Source organism: Gadus chalcogrammus, chromosome 13 (genome assembly GCF_026213295.1).
Source record: "Gadus chalcogrammus isolate NIFS_2021 chromosome 13, NIFS_Gcha_1.0, whole genome shotgun sequence".
Classification (NCBI taxonomy): domain Eukaryota; kingdom Metazoa; phylum Chordata; class Actinopteri; order Gadiformes; family Gadidae; genus Gadus; species Gadus chalcogrammus.
In genome coordinates this window covers 11,772,978-11,790,812 of record NC_079424.1, presented here as the reverse complement: position 1 = coordinate 11,790,812, position 17,835 = coordinate 11,772,978, and the positions used below count along the sequence as shown (strand labels likewise).

General features: G+C 47.9%; 1 protein-coding gene across 1 annotated transcript in view; it reads left to right on the top strand.

Annotated features, from left to right (window-relative positions):
* Nucleotides 1-17,835, top strand: part of adamts9 (ADAM metallopeptidase with thrombospondin type 1 motif, 9) — a 51,225-nt gene that overhangs the window by 2,107 nt on the left and 31,283 nt on the right. The window contains exons 3-22 of the mRNA XM_056605614.1: nucleotides 137-299; nucleotides 2,415-2,758; nucleotides 3,471-3,554; nucleotides 3,675-3,799; nucleotides 4,016-4,056; nucleotides 4,311-4,416; nucleotides 6,235-6,381; nucleotides 6,882-7,023; nucleotides 7,423-7,527; nucleotides 8,755-8,900; nucleotides 9,391-9,572; nucleotides 9,709-9,845; nucleotides 10,107-10,224; nucleotides 10,672-10,767; nucleotides 12,152-12,318; nucleotides 12,764-12,893; nucleotides 14,444-14,570; nucleotides 14,896-15,106; nucleotides 15,515-15,661; nucleotides 16,527-16,688. Coding sequence (XP_056461589.1) covers nucleotides 137-299; nucleotides 2,415-2,758; nucleotides 3,471-3,554; nucleotides 3,675-3,799; nucleotides 4,016-4,056; nucleotides 4,311-4,416; nucleotides 6,235-6,381; nucleotides 6,882-7,023; nucleotides 7,423-7,527; nucleotides 8,755-8,900; nucleotides 9,391-9,572; nucleotides 9,709-9,845; nucleotides 10,107-10,224; nucleotides 10,672-10,767; nucleotides 12,152-12,318; nucleotides 12,764-12,893; nucleotides 14,444-14,570; nucleotides 14,896-15,106; nucleotides 15,515-15,661; nucleotides 16,527-16,688 — 2,880 coding nt within the window. The remainder of the gene's footprint in view (nucleotides 1-136; nucleotides 300-2,414; nucleotides 2,759-3,470; nucleotides 3,555-3,674; nucleotides 3,800-4,015; nucleotides 4,057-4,310; nucleotides 4,417-6,234; nucleotides 6,382-6,881; nucleotides 7,024-7,422; nucleotides 7,528-8,754; nucleotides 8,901-9,390; nucleotides 9,573-9,708; nucleotides 9,846-10,106; nucleotides 10,225-10,671; nucleotides 10,768-12,151; nucleotides 12,319-12,763; nucleotides 12,894-14,443; nucleotides 14,571-14,895; nucleotides 15,107-15,514; nucleotides 15,662-16,526; nucleotides 16,689-17,835) is intronic.

The window sequence follows — 17,835 nt, the reverse complement described above, 5'->3', positions numbered from 1 at the left end:
TAAATTATTAAAGCACGGTTCATTTGTACTTGCACAACACAGCAAGAAAGAATTCAGGCATCGTCATGCACATACAAACCTGTGGGAAAACATACATTAACAAACCTCATATTGCTCTGTCCCTGTATCCACCCAGCTGGGCACATTCACGTCTCTGGAAGGGGAGTACTTTGTGGAACCCCTCCACAGCTACGAAGGAGAGCACTATGAGGAAGAACACATGAAACCTCACATTGTGTACAGGAAGAGCGCTCCCAAGGAGAAGAGGGAGGGAGAGGAGCCGGCCTGTGACACCTCAGGTACTGCGTGCTGTTGTTAACGGGGTGCTGAAGGGTGGAACTCATGTTGTGTGGCACACACACACACACATAGACACACGCACGTGCACAAACAAACACATGCACACACGCAGACACACTCACACAAACACACACGTAAACACACACACAGACACACACCAAGTAGAGACACTTACAAACACATGCAGACACACACACATTCTCACGCAAACACACACACACACACAGCCTCACATACATGCACGCACACACAGAAACAGACACAATGTACAGAAACATACTCAGCCCCATATATGCATGCAGCCACATATTTACACACACACAAACACATACACACCAAAAAGAGACACAACTGTGTACACACACGCACAACCACATGAAAACGCTCACATACATTTACTGCTACGCAAATGTTCTATGATTGTACTTGGTTTGATAGGTATTTAACCATATTTGACCTCTCACACAGCCTGGTAATTCAGGCTGCTATACAGACGTCTCTATTTAGTTATCCAGTGAACCAAGACCTTCTTGACTGTGCTCAACCGACGTCTCATGCGATTTTGTGCACGTGTGTTCTGCTGGCTGTCCATGGTAATTTAGTGCTAAACGCCGCCCGTCATTATCTGGCCTCGTCATCAGAGTTCCCACAGACGTAAGCAGACGTAGCTGCCGCTGCTAGTGCATCACCGCTCATGTCCTCCATGTGATCACTGCAGGAACTCATTATGCAATGTAGTAGATGAGATGGTACAGTGATTGTTAGAGAGGGGCAAACCCAGTGCAGGCTTGAGTTGTGAATGGACACCGGAAAGGTCTTGAAGTTCTTGGGTAAATGTGTGTTAAGTTGAGCTGCCATGCCGTTGTAGATTCTTAGACAAAATTACCTGTAAATGATTCAACAGAATCATTTACAGCTTGGTTCAAGCTTGGTTATTTTTCAACAGATTCAGTTGGTTTCAATTTCATTCATTTTGGTAAAATATAATATAAAACCATTTCAGTTAGGTGATTAAGTTTGTCGTGTTACAAACATTATTTTTCAAGATACACATGCATATTGAATTCTTTTTTGTTAAAACTCAATGCAAGGATCAAAAAAAGCACCTCAAAGGTCACAGAGCAAGCTGTAGCATTCAGCTTTCTTCTGCCCGAAACACAGGAAAAGTCAATTGGAAAGGGAGTCTTGTATCTTCCCATCTCAGTTTACTGCTCCTGCTTCCTGTTGACGTTTGTACTTCCCCTACTGTTTGATAAGAAAGTCGGAAATGGACCCGGTGTAAAGACGATCAAAGCAAAAGTTATGCCGACTTCAAACAAAAGTCAGCCATCTAAACTAAAGAAAATAAATAGGGGATATGTTCATGTGTATGATCTGTTTCTGCGGCTTTTGTCAGTGTGTTTTGAGCTTTGTGTAAAGACCCTACATATACTGTACATGTTTTGTGGCATCATGACCTGAGTTGACATTCAATTGGTGGAAATATCAAAGTTGATTTATCAAGATGTGAAGGATATGAAAAATGAGACAAAGCCCCTTTGTTGTGACAGTTGAACTTAGAACAAGTGTGGTTTTCTTTGTGGATGCAGCCGTTGAGGGTGGGTGCTCTGTGTCTGCAGATCTATCTTAGCCCTGTTGTTTTGTATCAGTGAATGAATAAATGTTGATTGTCCTCGGTAGCGTATTGTGATTGCATCCAGACCTCTCCATTGTTGTCGGTTGCATGTGCCGTGACCCGGGCTTGCCTGCTTGCGGTTTAACACACTTTTCATTCCATTTTTATGGCTGGTTGCCAGGTCTACCTAGCATGAACTCTCTGACCCTCTCGCTTCCCTCTTCTGAGCAAGAAACTCCAGGCAGCATTCATCCATCAGCCCATTCTTTCTGAGACTATAAAAAATGGGTTGCGGGGGGAGACAGTGTAGCAACATATAAATAAATCAGTTCTTGTGCTCACCTCATGCACACTTCATGAACTTCTTCGATGTACATCCTCTCTGCATTCAGCTTGTCCGACTGCAAGATGCACCCACAGTCCTTTCATCAGTTCAGTGTCAATCAATGCGTGTGTTTGGTTCTTATGTTCTCCACGTTCCTCTCCCTTCGTCCCATAGGTCACAAACACAGACACAAGAGGCACAGGCCCAGGCGCCCAGGGGCCGGGGTGACCGGGGCCCCCGGCCTGTCCCCACCCGTCCTGGGGAGCGCCATCCTCAACGACCTGGAGAGGCTGAGCTCCGGGCTGCTCGGCGGCGCCCTGACCCGGGCGGAGAGCCCCGCCGGCAGGGTGGCCAGTCGAGCGTCAAACGACAGCAGCGGCGACTCGGGACCCCACCGGAGGTCAAAGCGCTTCCTCTCCTACCCACGCTTCGTTGAGGTCATGCTGGTGGCGGACAGCAAGATGGTGGAGCACCATGGCAGCAACCTCCAGCACTATATCCTCACGCTCATGTCCATCGTAAGTCCTGCCTGGAGGCCATGAAAGCAGCTGGCTGGGAAAATATTGTTTTGATGTATAGACGGGACATTTGTAAAATGTGTGTATGTGTGTGTGTGTGTGTGTGTGTGTGTGTGTGTGTGTGTGTGTGTGTGTGTGTGTGTGTGTGTGTGTGTGTGTGTGTGTGTGTGTGTGTGTGTGTGTGTGTGTGTGTGTGGTATGTTGTTGCGATTACTCTCATGTATTACATGTACACGTCTGTGCTGCTCCTGCTGTTTGCCCGTCAGTCAGTCTTGTAGGGGGCTGGATGGAGGCGAAAGGGCAGCCCAGGGCAGGGGTAAACACCACTTTCAAACGCTAAGCAGAGGGGGGTGGGAGGGTAGCTGGAGGCATAGCCCGTCTGACAGCTTTGATGAATGTAAAAAAAATAAGCTGTGGTATGTCACATAGAGCGCATAGTCCTCGACCACTTCAAAGAATGGCTTCTCCCACGGGCGCCTGAGGCCCGGGGGTGGGGGGGCCGGGATGACCTATAGTCGGGGTCCTGGCGAGAAAAAGCTGGTTCCTCCACAGGGGGGCTCAGGTCCTTATCGTCTCCTCACTACAATCCATCCAAGTCCACTGTTACCTGCCCAGAGCTGGTCACAGGTCTGTCGTGGATTGTTATGTGCCGTCAAGCTGCCCACTGCTGTGTCCATAACCCGTGTTCCTCTGGTCTGCCCGTCGTTAAAAGGTGTCCTCCATCTACAAAGACCCCAGCATTGGAAATCTGATCAACATTGTGATCGTGAAGCTGGTCATATTAAACAACGAATTGGTAGGATTACTCACTTAAATACTTTGTTTGGTTCAAAAAGGAACACAGTGCTACAGGTTGGTCATTAACTCATTCATTCTCGTCATCCTCTTCTCTCATTCCTCACGATCCGTCTACTAGGACGGTCCAGTCATCTCTTTTAACGCACAGACCACGTTGAAAAACTTCTGCATTTGGCAGCAGAGTCAGAACATTGTGGATGACAGCCACCATTCACACCACGACACAGCCATCCTCATCACCAGGTACACGGCATGAGAACAGCCCAAGAGATCCCAGAGAAAAGCCTTGTTTTGAACTGTCAAACAGATTTGGAGAAGGAAAGCTTGGAGAACTAAGATATGTCAGCTGTATAACTTCCTTGACACCACAAGGGTTGTGTAAAATGAGCATGTTTTGGTTGTAACGATTTTATAGGTTTATTCAGGTCAATAACGGATATCTTACTGTCCTTACTGTAGACAAGACATCTGCAGAGCCAGGGATAAGTGTGACACTCTGGGTAAGTGTATCTAAAATATCTAAAATTAAAACAGGGTCCATTTCAGATCAAGCAGTCCTATGTTATAGCAGAATTGATCGAGGGAGACAGCACCGAGCCTGGGCTAGAAACCAAGAACAGCAAGAGGCGGAGTTAGCCAATGTTTCCAATGAATATTCAATGTGGAGAAGAATATAACTCCCATGAACACTGGACACACTGGATGATACCGATAGTAAATATACACTAATGAAGTGACGACTGCTGCTCTCCAGGCCTTGCAGAGCTGGGTACTGTGTGTGATCCGTACAGGAGCTGCAGCATCAGTGAGGACAACGGACTCAGCACTGCCTTCACCATCGCCCATGAGCTTGGCCACGTGTAAGTACCCCCAACACTTTATAGAGATCCAGGACACTTCATGTTACCATTTGCATCAAACTTAATACATTCAGTTGTTTCATGATACTGCAAACTTTATATTTAAATTACACTACACATTCCCCAAAAAGCCAAAACAGAGATTTTAAAATAAGCATTAGCTATTACTCGATGTAGCACATCCGTTAAATTGCATCGTCCCTATCAAATAAATGAAACATAATTTATTTATTATTATTATTATTATTATTAGTTGATTATTATTATTAATTCAGATTACAGGGAAAGATGTCTGTATTTGGGTAAAAAATGGAGTGTGGATGTATTGTTTTTGTCAGGCTATGTTGTTAATCTGAGATTTTTCAAAACTTTATTTGTCGTTGCATTTCAAATGTTGGGGTGAACAAGAAGAGTCAAGGATGAGCTTAAGATCCTGTGAAGTTGTAATCGCAGGACTTGCAAAAATTAAAAAAGCAAAAAAAGGCCGGCGCCCCATGCGGGGTCAGTTGGCCCTCAGTAAGGTCAGCATTGTCCCTGTGTCAGCTGGAGCCCGGGGGTTAGCTCGCAACGCTGGAGACTGTTACCGACCATAACAGCCCTCCTCATCTCCCGCAAATGCTCTTTCCAAACCCCCAGGCATACAAGTGGTGGGATTGTCAAATTCCACATCCGCGTCAACAGGCGACGACGTTGCGGAGAACTTAGCTTAGCCGCGGGGCTTGGTGCTGTACGGTACCTGTCGGCTGGGGGAGCCGGCTAGCACCAGAGGGACGCTTCCCTTAGTCAGCAGGGGTGGGCCCAGGGTCCAACATTAACTGTTATTACTTTATACCTGCCTGAGTGGGAAACTCTACCAGCATAGCAGCTGTTTAAATATGTAACCCTGAATTGTATTATAAGTTTTCAAATCGACCCGCCATTGGCTGGTGGCAGGCTGTCATTTAGAACCCTGGTTGTAGTGGACCTGTTTGGCTGCTGCAAAGTTCTAACCAACTTTATCTTTCTCTCATATCTGTTATGTTCATTTTGATGGTTAAGTTGTTTTCTTACTTTTTATTATTGTTTTGATGAAAATATTATTTTACCAATACCCTTTTCTTGATATGTAGGTATTGTACACATAGGGATTTGAATCATTTTGCAGTTTGGGGTTTTATGACCAGGGAAGGAAATTTAGGATATGGCAGCAAACACACATTTGCGTGTGCTAAAAAACTTTTTTTGTGAGTTAAAACTTTTCTGAGTATGCTAATTATGTAACTGCAGTAGTTTCTTTATCTGTATTCTCTTAGTGCTTTAGCTAGCAACAATAAGGAAAATCATCGCCTCTCTTTTTAAAAATGTTCACAGTTGAAATAGATTTCCTGATTCTCTGATTTCCCCTGCTTGGCAGTAAGAATGCAGCACACAGTTTAATACAGCCTTAAATGGGTATCCCTTTACAAGCCAATATCCAAGTAACCACATTCGTATAATACTAAGCTTTGGTTGTTCTGCATCGGTTCCTGGGTAAACGAAAAGTACCGTAATTAAAACACAAATTTCCAGAGGATGTCTTTGTTGGATTCAAACTTCTCACACAATGAAACGCTCTGCCATAAACCTTTAAATCATCTACAACACATTACAGCTTTTACAGGGAATGTGTAGTATCTGGCAAAATCCCCAGCCTCTTTAATTAATCCGTTGTGTTTTTCCCATTTGGATTCATAGCTTTTGATCATGGATCAGATATTCTTGATGGCATGACAAACATTGTAAGGTTATATCTTTTATGGCCACATGTTTTAAACCAATCATTTTGTTGACTGCCGTCAGGTTTAACATGCCCCATGATGACAGCAACAAGTGTAAAGAGGATGGAGTGAAGATCCAGCAGCACGTGATGGCCCCCACCCTAAACTACAACACCAACCCCTGGATGTGGTCCAAGTGTAGCAGGAAGTACATCACAGAGTTCCTTGAGTAAGTTGCACTGCTGTTTTAAAAAGCTCTGTTGTTGCGTACGTGCAAGGGGATTACCCCGTTAATCTCCCTGTGTTGCTTGCTTATTAAGAGAGATTAAGGAATATTCTCGCTCAAATATGACCTGACAAAGTAGAAGGATCAATTTCATTGCGTAATTGCCATTTTTTATATGCTAATTGCCGTTATATATACTGTTATAACAGTATGACTTGAATTGATATATATGTGTATATAGACGTAAAAGCATACATGACATGTTCTTTCTATTTCTTGAAGCCGCTATGTTCATAACACACACTACCCATAATGCAGCATGTTTTTGCGATAACCTATGCAGTACAGTACAGGTGATTGATTATATTTACGTTAAAGGAGACTCTGGCTCTACAATAAGGCGCCAGATTATACATTAAGTACCCCACTTGAAGCATACTTCATTTTTCAAAAATGTTCATTCATCAAAAGGTCATTTGTATTTGTATTGTTTTCCTTAACAGCACCGGGTATGGTGAGTGTTTGCTGGATGAGCCAGTCTCTCGGCCATACAGCCTCTCCCAGCAACTGCCGGGGCGCATATACAACGTCAATAAACAGTGTGAACTGATTTTTGGGCCTGGGACACAGGTGTGCCCTTATATGGTAAGTGAACAATGCGTATACACGATGACTGAATGTAAACTCAGTCTTCTCACGCATGTTGGACCTGCATGAAGCAGGGGTGAACCTCCGAGCATCTCAAATTGGTCACATTTATTCGTTATTAAGAAGATTTAGAAGATTTAGCAGCTATTCGTTCTGGGATTATCTTGGCCTAAACAAATCAATAAAGAAAAAAGCCCAAGATAAACCCTAATTGTCCACTTTGGTCCTGGCTAAACTTTATTGGCCGAACTGATTTGGTCAGAATGTGGTCCAGCAGCCAAGCAATTGGGAATGACTGGAGTTTTCCCACTGCTTAACCGTGCAGACAGCCTTCAAACCCACACCACTGTCTACCTCTAAATCTGTTTTGGCTCTCATATCCATCCCTCACCACAGATCCAGTGTCGCAGGCTGTGGTGCATGAGTCCAGAGGGGCCGCAGAGGGGCTGTCGTACGCAGCACATGCCCTGGGCGGACGGGACAGAGTGCTCCCCTGGAAAGGCAAGTGCCATGGAAACACAAAGACAGATGTATAGGAACCAGGAGCACCTTGGCGTCTCGTTGGCAATAGACAGAAAAGATGGAATGACAGGAGGCGCGTGTTGGAGTGTGTGAAAGCGTTCACCGGGGAACCCTCCGCTGTGATTGGCTTCCCGTCCTTCCAACCTGCAAAGGTCCACGGTATTGTTTTTCCATGAACAAGGGAAGATTTCCTATTTTCCTCTCCCATCAAGTAGATTAACAATGACCCCAAAACGATTGACAGGGAATTTCTATACAAAGCCATGAAAAATAAGGAATATCAGGAGTGACACTCGTGAAAGCTTTGTACAATGATGGCATCCAGGTTGGTTTGAGCCATGTGGTGAAGGGAAGTTTTGCTTGTCCTTAGGGCTCTGCATGGTAATCAGGAACTAAGCATACCTAGGTGGAGGTGGAAGTTGTGACTAATGGAGATTTCCCTCTTGGTGACTTAAAGCTAGCTTTAGCGTAGCTTTTAATTAGCACCTCCTGTACAAACCCCTCACTTCCTGCCACTAAGACCAGGGGGACATGAAAGAACCATGCCCTAGCTTAACTCCTGAGATCCCAAGACATACTATATGTTTCTATGAGTGGCTACACCAGTCACTGGTCCCCTCTCTAACGCCTGACCCCGCCGCACTAAACACCGTGCCATGTATGTGTTTGTCGAGTGCTGTAACATTATCCCCGCAATAAACCGAGATGTTCTATTTCATGTCCATCTGGGTGACGTTGTTTCTCCCTGAGTCCTGCCGCCAGACAGCCACAGCAGTGAACTGTTCTATTTTTCCCCCCTTTTTTTTGGTTTCCTCTTTTTCCATTTGCTGCACTGTATAATTTCTCCCAGATTAACATCAAAGGGCAATGCGAGGGGGGAATGAGATAGATGTGTTGCCAATTCCAAACCTTAGGTTACATGTGGTCTCTCTCTCTCTCTCTCTCTCTCTCTCTCTCTCTCTCTCTCTCTCTCTCTCTCTCTCTCTCTCTCTCTCTCTCTCTCTCTCTCTCTCTCTCTCTCTCTCTCTCTCTCTCTCTCTCTCTCTCTCTCCTCTTCCCACATTTACACCCATCTGACCCTATTTTAATCCCTCCAGCTCATTGACTCATTGCCAGAACCCCATTCCGCTCATCTTTCCGATGACGCCATCCCCTCAATGTAGTATCATTCATCGTTGTTGTGTTCTCCTTGTGTCCGCCGCGCAGCAATGTAAGCACGGCCTGTGCATCGTGAAGGAGCACGACGCGGCGGCCATTGACGGGGCGTGGGGCGTATGGAGCCCCTTCGGCACCTGCTCTCGGACCTGCGGCGGGGGCATCAAGATCGCCGCCCGCGAGTGCAACCGACCCGTGTAAGTGGTTTACGTTTGCCCTCGTCTTTGTAGTCACGCAACACAAAACCTTAACATGTCTCCGTGGTCCCAGTCGCCTTTTAGTCAATGTACCGTGGATCAGCCGTCTTCAAGGGAATTCCTTCCATAGCCGGCGTTCGCCAAGCCCTTTTCGGGGGGGGATGCACACGCTGATGTGTTGAAGCTTTTGCGGTTGTTTTTCTTCCCTTTTTCTGGGAAAACATTGAGACCGTGCCTCTTCGCTGAGATACCTTTCATCATGGGTTTAGAGGGGATGCTGAAGGAGAACGACCCAGGCGATGCCGCTAGCTATCCCACTGCACTGCAGCTATGCCATATATAGCCCTGGCCTAACCTAGCCCCCCCCCCCCCCAGCCTAGCCCACGAGCCACGCACCGTGACCCATAAGACACATGTTTGCGTGGGTGAATGCGTGAGGACTGGCGGCTGGCTGGACGGTCGTTTATCATGGTGCCCCCCTCCCCCCCAGGCCAAGGAGCGGGGGGCAGTACTGCGTGGGCCGCAGGATGAAGTTCCGCTCCTGCAACTCGGAGCCGTGCTCCAAGCAGAAGAAGGACTTCAGGGAGGAGCAGTGCGCCTCCTTCGACGGCCGGCACTTCAACATCAACGGCCTACCTCCAAACGTCCGCTGGGTGCCCAAGTACAGCGGCAGTAAGCACCACCGTTTTCTATCGACCCCCCGAACAAGGCATCGTGTTCGGGGGTCACAGCTTCAGCGTTGACAATGTCAGTGGCTGACGACGTTAAAACAGCAGGTCTCTGTCTCTCTGTCGCCCCCCCCGGTCAGTTCTGATGAAGGACAGGTGTAAGCTGTTCTGCAGGGTGTCCGGCAGCACGGCCTACTACCAGCTCAGGGACCGGGTCACAGACGGCACGCCGTGCGGACCAGACACCAATGACATCTGCGTCCAAGGCCTGTGCAGGGTAAGCATGCCAGAGGCCCTCGTTCATGAGCTGTAGAGGAAATGCCTATGGATGCTGACCAATGTGCTAAATATCTGTCTTGCTCAATGTTTTCTTGTGAGACAGATATTCTAACTTATGTTTTTAACTAAGTTTCTGCACTATTTCAACCTGGTTTTAAAAATAATTGCTATGGACAGACCGGGGATTATGCTGTACAACTCACCCTCACACACAGTATTTGGAAAGAGTCTCAAATTTCCTTCCCATGTGTCCCTGCAGCAAGCAGGCTGTGACCACGTACTCAATTCCAAAGCCAGGAGGGACAAATGTGGCGTGTGCGGAGGCGACAACTCCTCTTGCAAAACCATTGCAGGCACCTTCAACATTGTCCGCTACGGTGGGTTGATTTGTCCTTGTTCGGCCTCAAACTAGCGCCGCACAGTCTCGTACCATATATTCTCGATCCTGATTGGTGAAACACTATCCAAGGCTGTGCAATGTCTTTCAATAACTAGGACGCCAACGGTCAAACACACCACATTAAATTGATAAAGAATTCATGACGTTATAGATGAAGGTGACTAATATCTGATCATCGTTGGTGCTTGTGGTGTAAGCACAACAAAACACTCCTGTTATTGCGAAATGTGTGATGTTCGAGGGGGGAGTACAAAGCACAAGTTTATTCCCTACCTAAGTCCCTTCGACCTCCCTTATTATGACTCCTTTATCTGCTCTGGTCTTCTACAAATGTAAAATGAGACAGTGTTATTGCTTCCTGTGGCGAGGAGTCTCTTTTGTTTTGACTTTATCAAGGTGTGCGCCATGTGCTCGCCATTTGCAGGATACAATGAGGTGGTGCGAATTCCAAGCGGCGCGACGAACATAGACGTGCGTCAACACAGTTACTCAGGGAAACCAGAAGATGACAACTACCTTGGTAAGTTGCAAACAGCTGTGGCTTTATCGTATCATCTTACTTCTTAAGGTTTCACCGGAAAAGGTCAGATAAATAATGCTTGTTGTTTGTTGAGGACATCGGCAACTAAGCATAGCTTTTTCTCCACATGAGTTTGCATTGTTGGAGTCTGTTAGTCTGCCTGGATGGTAACATTTAGCCCAATTTGTAGACGTCATGTGAATCTGAATGTGAGACGTAGGTAGCGGGCTAAGCAGGCATTGAGCCAGAACTCACTGATAGACGGATGAACCTCTGGGTATCCTTCAATCACTTGGTTTGTGGGTTTCCTTTGGCCCTGCACTCAAGTGTGTTTGCATACATGTGGGTCAATGTGTAGGTTTGTATATCTACCATCTGGATTCCTCGCTCTATGGTATCTGTGAGTGCAAGATGTATCACACAGACCTAAAAAGGCTGATTGATGTTCCTTGAATTATGTATGTGTGTGTGTTTGTGTGTCTGTCTCTCTGTGTCTTTGTCTGTGTCTGTTTCTGCGTGTGTGTTTGTGTGAGTGCCTGTTTTCATTTGCATATTTATATATGTGTAAACCTGTGTGTTTGTGTATGTGCATGCATGTGTGCAACACCGTATGTGTGTGTGTGTGTGTGTGTGTGTGTGTGTGTGTGTGTGTGTGTGTGTGTGTGTGTGTGTGTGTGTGTGTGTGTGTGTGTGTGTGTGTGTGTGTGTGTGTGTGTGTGTGCATGTGTGTTTCTCACAGCGTGTCCCAAAGCATTTGCTTCTGCCTGTTATTGTTATGGTCATTCATCTGGCGTCCTTCTTCTCTGTGCGAGTGTCTGTACAAGCATTCATCCGAGGCCTTGAGCATGCTCTGCTTTTTGCGAGGAAAGGGGCTTTAGTGCTCTCTGTGGATGCCTTAATGTAATGTGTGAAATGGTGAGGAAAGTGAAAGAAGCAGGAAACGAGCGAGGTAATCCTGTTAGGACGACCGGCTCTGCTGCTGACTGTCGAGCAGCACTGTAGGCCCCTGGATGGGGCTGATCCGGAAATCTGAGGATTATTGTCCTTGCACTAATTATGCAGATATGTAGACTACTGTAGGCCTTCCTGGTAATGACAACCTGAGCTATTTGTCCTGCTGTGCTCCGATAAAAATTGGCAACACTGTGCTGTTTTCCCGCATCTATTTTATCTGAGGTTAAATATAGCTTTGACCCAAAAGATAACGGGAAATATTCCACATATTTCAATTGTTCAATCTTATCATGACCAAATACTTTCTTTTAGTTTTTTTTGCGATGACTAGCCTGTGCTAATTGTCATAGCTGAGCATTAAACTTCTTTGAGCACAGTTGGACCACAGTGGACCTTCTCTTGCTAACTGTCTCTGTCTTCTCTGCCTCAGCCATCTCAAACAGCCGGTCAGAATACCTGCTCAACGGGGAGTTTGTGGTGAGCATGTTCAAAAGGGAAATCAAAGTGGGCAACGTGGTCATCGAATACAGCGGCTCGGACCACGTCGTGGAGAGGATCAACTGCACTGAACGCATCGAGGAGGACATCATTGTTCAGGTAAACAAACAGGCCCTGCTTCAGGACTCCCTAGTTAGGCAATGCAGCGCTGCTCCACTGCGGCCTGTAGCTAAGAGGAGCAAGTGTCGCTTGAGATGTTTGGATTTCAGGAACGTTTGCTTTTCCCATTATGTGTGTGTGTGTGTGTGTGTGTGTGTGTGTGTGTGTGTGTGTGTGTGTGTGTGTGTGTGTGTGTGTGTGTGTGTGTGTGTGTGTGTGTGTGTGTGTGTGTGTGTGTGTGTGTGTGTGTATGTCTGTGGATCTTTGACGGCTAGCCCTCTTAACAGGTTGTTTAATACAGGAACCCAGTGCTATTTCACCGCCGTCCATCGCAGCGCCGCAGGCCAGCGTGGAATAACTCCATCTCCTTGACTTATACAGTGTTTTATTACACGGTTCACAGTGTACTACCCCCGCCGCCCCCCTCTCCCCCCCCTCCCTCCAGGTGCTGTCGGTGGGAAACCTTTACAACCCAGATGTGAGGTTCTCCTTTAACATCCCCATCGAGGACAAACCGCAGCAGTTCTTCTGGGACGCCTACGGACCATGGCAGGACTGCAGCCGCCTGTGCCAAGGTGAGCGGGTTGGACTGGGGTGGTGGTGGGGGGGGTGGTGGTGGTGGTGGTGGTGGTGGTGGGCCGTGTGATGGTGCTGTTGGGCCTTGTGGTGGTGGTAATGGGGGTGGGGGTGGTGGTGGGGGTGGTGATGGTGTTGGTGGGGGTGTGTGCTGGTGGTGGTGGTGGTGGGGGTGGTGGTGGGGGTGGTGGTGGTGGTGGTGATGGTGTTGGTGGGGGTGTGTGCTGGTGGTGGTGGTGGTGCTGTTGGGCTGTGTGATGGTGTTGTTGGGCCATGTGGTGGTGGTGGTGGTGGGCCGTGTGGTGGTGGTGGTGGTGGTGGTGGTGATGGTGCTGTTGGGCCTTGTGGTGGTGGTGGGGGGGGTGGTGGTGGTGGTGGTGATGGTGGTGGTGATGGTGTTGGTGGGGGTGTGTGCTGGTGGTGGTGGTGGTGGTGGTGGTGGGCCGTGAGATGGTGCTGTTGGGCCATGTGGTGGTGGTGGTGGTGGTGGTGGTGATGGTGCTGTTGGGCCATGTGGTGGTGGTGGTGGTGGTGGTGGTGGGCCGTGTGGTGGTGGTGGTGGTGGTGGTGGTGATGGTGCTGTTGGGCCATGTGGTGGTGGTGGTGGTGGTGGTGGTGGGCCGTGTGGTGGTGGTGGTGGTGGTGGTGGTGATGGTGCTGTTGGGCCATGTGGTGGTGGTGGTGGTGGTGGTGGTGGTGGTGGTGGTGGTGGGGTGGTGGTGCTGGGCTCTGCGCTAATGTTATGAAGGAGCAGTGGAAGAAAATATGAGATGTGAAGGGAGAGAGAGCAGACGTGAGAAAGGACAAGACATAGGGCAGACAGCGTGTGGTTTGCTGACTAAACTCAACAGGTCTGTGATTTTTCTTTTTCTTTTTTTGGCTTTGGAATCGCATCCAAAAATGAAACGCTTGATAGTTCATAGGAGAACAGACCTGGGTCTGCTCCTTTTTTTTTTTCTACCTCATCTTCTTGGCTGAAGATGTTTGAGTAGGTGGGTGAATGTACTTGTGTCTAGCTTGCAGGCAAACTGCAAAACCTATTAGGTGTTATATCTCTGGAACTTTGGTCTGCCTCGACTCTGAATTCTTTCTGTGCCTGACCAGGCTTATTGACCCCCACACACACACACACACACACACACACACACACACACACACACACACACACACACACACACACACACACACACACACACACACACACACACACACACACAATTAATCTGGTTGCCGTCTGATTTACGTTGAGTTTCTCCAGCCAGTGTTGAGGCACTGAGACACACACAGCACTGAGCTGAAAATCTTGAGGACATGAAGTACCGGTACTCATAGAGCAAGGAACCACTCAGCGGGCCATACAAATACTCTGAATACTGACGCATCAACCCAGGAATTCTTTCATCAAACATGTTTCAACTTTTTGTACGTAAAAAAACTGAATTAAAAACTGTTCACTTTTGGGGGTTGGTCAGTTCTCAGTAATTGGGTAACAAACCATAAGGACAACACAAATCGTAACATTCATACCCATGTCCATGTGTGTTCTTAGGGGAGCGCAAGCGGAAGATAGGATGCAGCCGAGAGTCCGACAGGGTGGTGGTGTCGGAGCAGAGGTGTGACGGTACAGCCAGGCCTGCAGTGATCACCGAGCACTGCAACACAGAGTGCGAACTCAGGTCAGTCAGCCTCCCTCTCTCGCTCTCTCTCTCTCTCTCTCTCTCTCTCTCTCTCTCTCTCTCCCTGAAACCCTTCATCTGTTGCCGGGAGCAGTTCTCCATCAAGGGGTCGTCTGTGTTGAATTGCACTCTCGTCGTGTCTCTTTGTTCCTCTGTTGAACAACTAGGTTCTCCTGACAACCCTGTCCATCGTTCAACACCTCGGCCCCTTTATCATCCCTCTTCTCTCTCCATCCGTCCTCGCTTAGCGCCCTGACGCCACATGTTCAAATAATCAGAGTGATGTTTTCCCCATCCCCTCGCCTTTTTGTGACGCTGCGCACAGATGGGAAGTGGCCCGTAAGAGCGAGTGCACGGCGCAGTGTGGCGTGGGCTACCGCACCCTGGAGATCCACTGTGTCAAGATCAGCCGCAGCGACGCCAAAAGCCAGAAGGTGGACGACCGCTACTGCAGCAACCAGCACAGGCCAGGGGACAAGGAGGGTTGTCTCGGGGACTGTAGCCCGGGGGGCTGGGAGTACTCGTCCTGGTCCGAGGTGAGGGGGGGGGTGTGTGTGTGTGTGTGTGTGTGTGTGTGTGTGTGTGTGTGTGTGTGTGTGTGTGTGTGTGTGTGTGTGTGTGTGTGTGTGTGTGTGTGTGTGTGTGTGTGTGTGTGTGTGTGTGTGTGTGTGTGAGGGCGTGTGTGTGTGAGGGCATGTGTGTGTGTGTGTGTGTCTGTGTCTGTGTCTGTGTGTCTGTGCTGTCAAGCCTGCTTTGACAATTCCCCATTCATAATCAATATTATTATACGGGTATAATGTTCAACCTTATTCATTATTGTGTTTGTGTGTGTTTGTATGAGCTTGAATAAGAGTGAGCACCTATGCAGTGACTGCGAACTGACGATGGTACTATACACTGCATACATGAGGGTACACCATCAATCCTCTTCATGTGTTTTCCAGTGCACTAAGACCTGCGGGGGGGGCACCCGGCATCGAGGGGCTTCGTGTGGGACCGATGAAAGCAAGTGTAACCAGAGGGACAAGCTGAATGTCCAGCCCTGCAACGAGTTCCTCTGTCCACAGTGGAAGACCGGTGAATGGTCTGAGGTGAGAGCACAGAGCTCTCTCTCCGATGAGCGAGCTCTGTGGATCTATTAGATGTGGTTTATCGCGATTGAAGAACAAATCCCACCGCTCTGCGTCTGTTTGCCTTGGAGTGTGTGTATGTTCTCACACTTAAATGCATTCATCGTATTTATTTATCTATCCTTTTTTTTTTCTGCAAGGGAAACTGCAGTTCATGCAGCTTGCGTTTACAGTGTTAAGACCCCAAAATGTAAACAGAAATCCTATCATGTATGTTTTAGCTTAGCATGGGTCTCTTTGTGCTGTGGATCCACAAGGCAGAGGATAACGCTGGACTTAACTTCCCAACAGTTTACACATTCTAGACCAAGGGGCTCGCAAAGCTGCCGACCACATTCCACAAATGTTTTGCATCTCCCATGTGGTGCTCCTAAATGCAAACAGGCACACTGTACTATGTACACACACACACACACACACACACACACACACACACACACACACACACACACACACACACACACACACACACACACACACACACACACACACACACACACACACACACACACACACACACACACACACACACACACACTCAGACCCAGACATACAGACACGACGACACAGATACTGATTTCCAACACATAAACAAACCCGTCTTGCTAGCTTGTACACGGATAGTCTGTATTCAAGGCCACATTGTGTGTTAAAATCAACATGTCCTACATGGCATGGTCACCATGTGTCCATGTTCACCAGTGAGCCGCAGATGCCGAGAGAAACTCTTACACAGATGCTAAAACTGATGCTGACGCCCCTACTTGCACCCATGCTAACACTGAGTGCAGCCTCTCACCACGCTCCACCTGTGTGTCTCCCTTAGTGCCTGGTGACCTGTGGGAAGGGCTACAAGCACCGGCAGACCTGGTGTCAGTTTGGTGAGGACCGGTTAGACGACCGCTTCTGCGACTCCTCCAAGCCTGAGTCTGTGCAGTCCTGTCAGCAGCAGGAGTGTGCGTCCTGGCAGGTCGGGCACTGGGGACAGGTGAGGAGGAGCCTGGGTTAATATTCCACTGTTCTTCCACTGGTTAGCTCGGTCATCACATTTGTGTGCTGGTGTTTGGACGGATGGAGGTGAACAGGATAAGTGCTGGTGTCTCCCTGTGTCACTGTCGCTTTGACATCGGGACGAATCGAACCGACATAACGCAAGGGGACAAGATGGGGGTTAGTACTGTTATCTCCTCTGGGTTCTTCAGTGTAGTTGTGTCTGCCGTGCCAGCTCTGGGATGGATGGGACCGGGGCAGTGGTACCGTGCCCTTGATCGGCATTCTGTGAAACCCTGACCCGCTCAACCCTTGGGTTGGATTACACTATCTGTTTCCAAAGTAAAAAGCCAAGTTTAGGCAGTTGATTATGTCCGGTTTTTTCATTGGAGAAGTTGGCATCGAGCTGTTAATTATATAGATTAATAATAATAGATTGATTATTCTGCTATCAGTTTCCTTCTTTTAGGAATTTTTAAATGTGGTACTACGGTATTTTTTTAGATTGGCTCCGGATCCGATGGTCAGTAGATTCTATTGGGATCACTGAATGACCTTACTGTACAAATGGCCGGGATGTGAGCTCTAAAGATAGAGCTTTTGGCGGGGGTTCCCAATATGTGTTCCAAGAGATTTAGTTCCAGTGGGTTTGTACGTGAACGGAGAGACGTGTCCGTGTCATGCCAACACTTCTATGGTTCGACAAATGTACGCTGCTGCACATTTTTGATGAACTCCTAATGCCAGGATAGAGTTGTGTGCTGATGGACCCCGGCCCCATTGGGTCGGGACCATGCCATCAAAGGGCATACTCGCGTTAAGGTATATTTTGAGGCGGTCTAGTGGAGCATGTGCTGGATGGTAGACATAGCAGCCGGTGCCACACCTAGCCAGGCAGGGAGGGAGCTGAGCCGAGTTGGCTACAGTGGAAGAAGTGTCGGTGCGGTGTCGAATAAGTTATTCATGCATCGTGATGCAGCCAAGTTCTCATCTGCACGACAGAGGCCGGAGGAGTAGGAGGTACAGGGAGGGGGTAGAGAAGACAAGTCTGCTTTTTTAACATCAGTACATCTGTGTGTGTGTCTCCATTTGTTTTGTTTTACTAATAATTAACATATTTTCCCCCTCTCTGTCTCCCCTCTCTT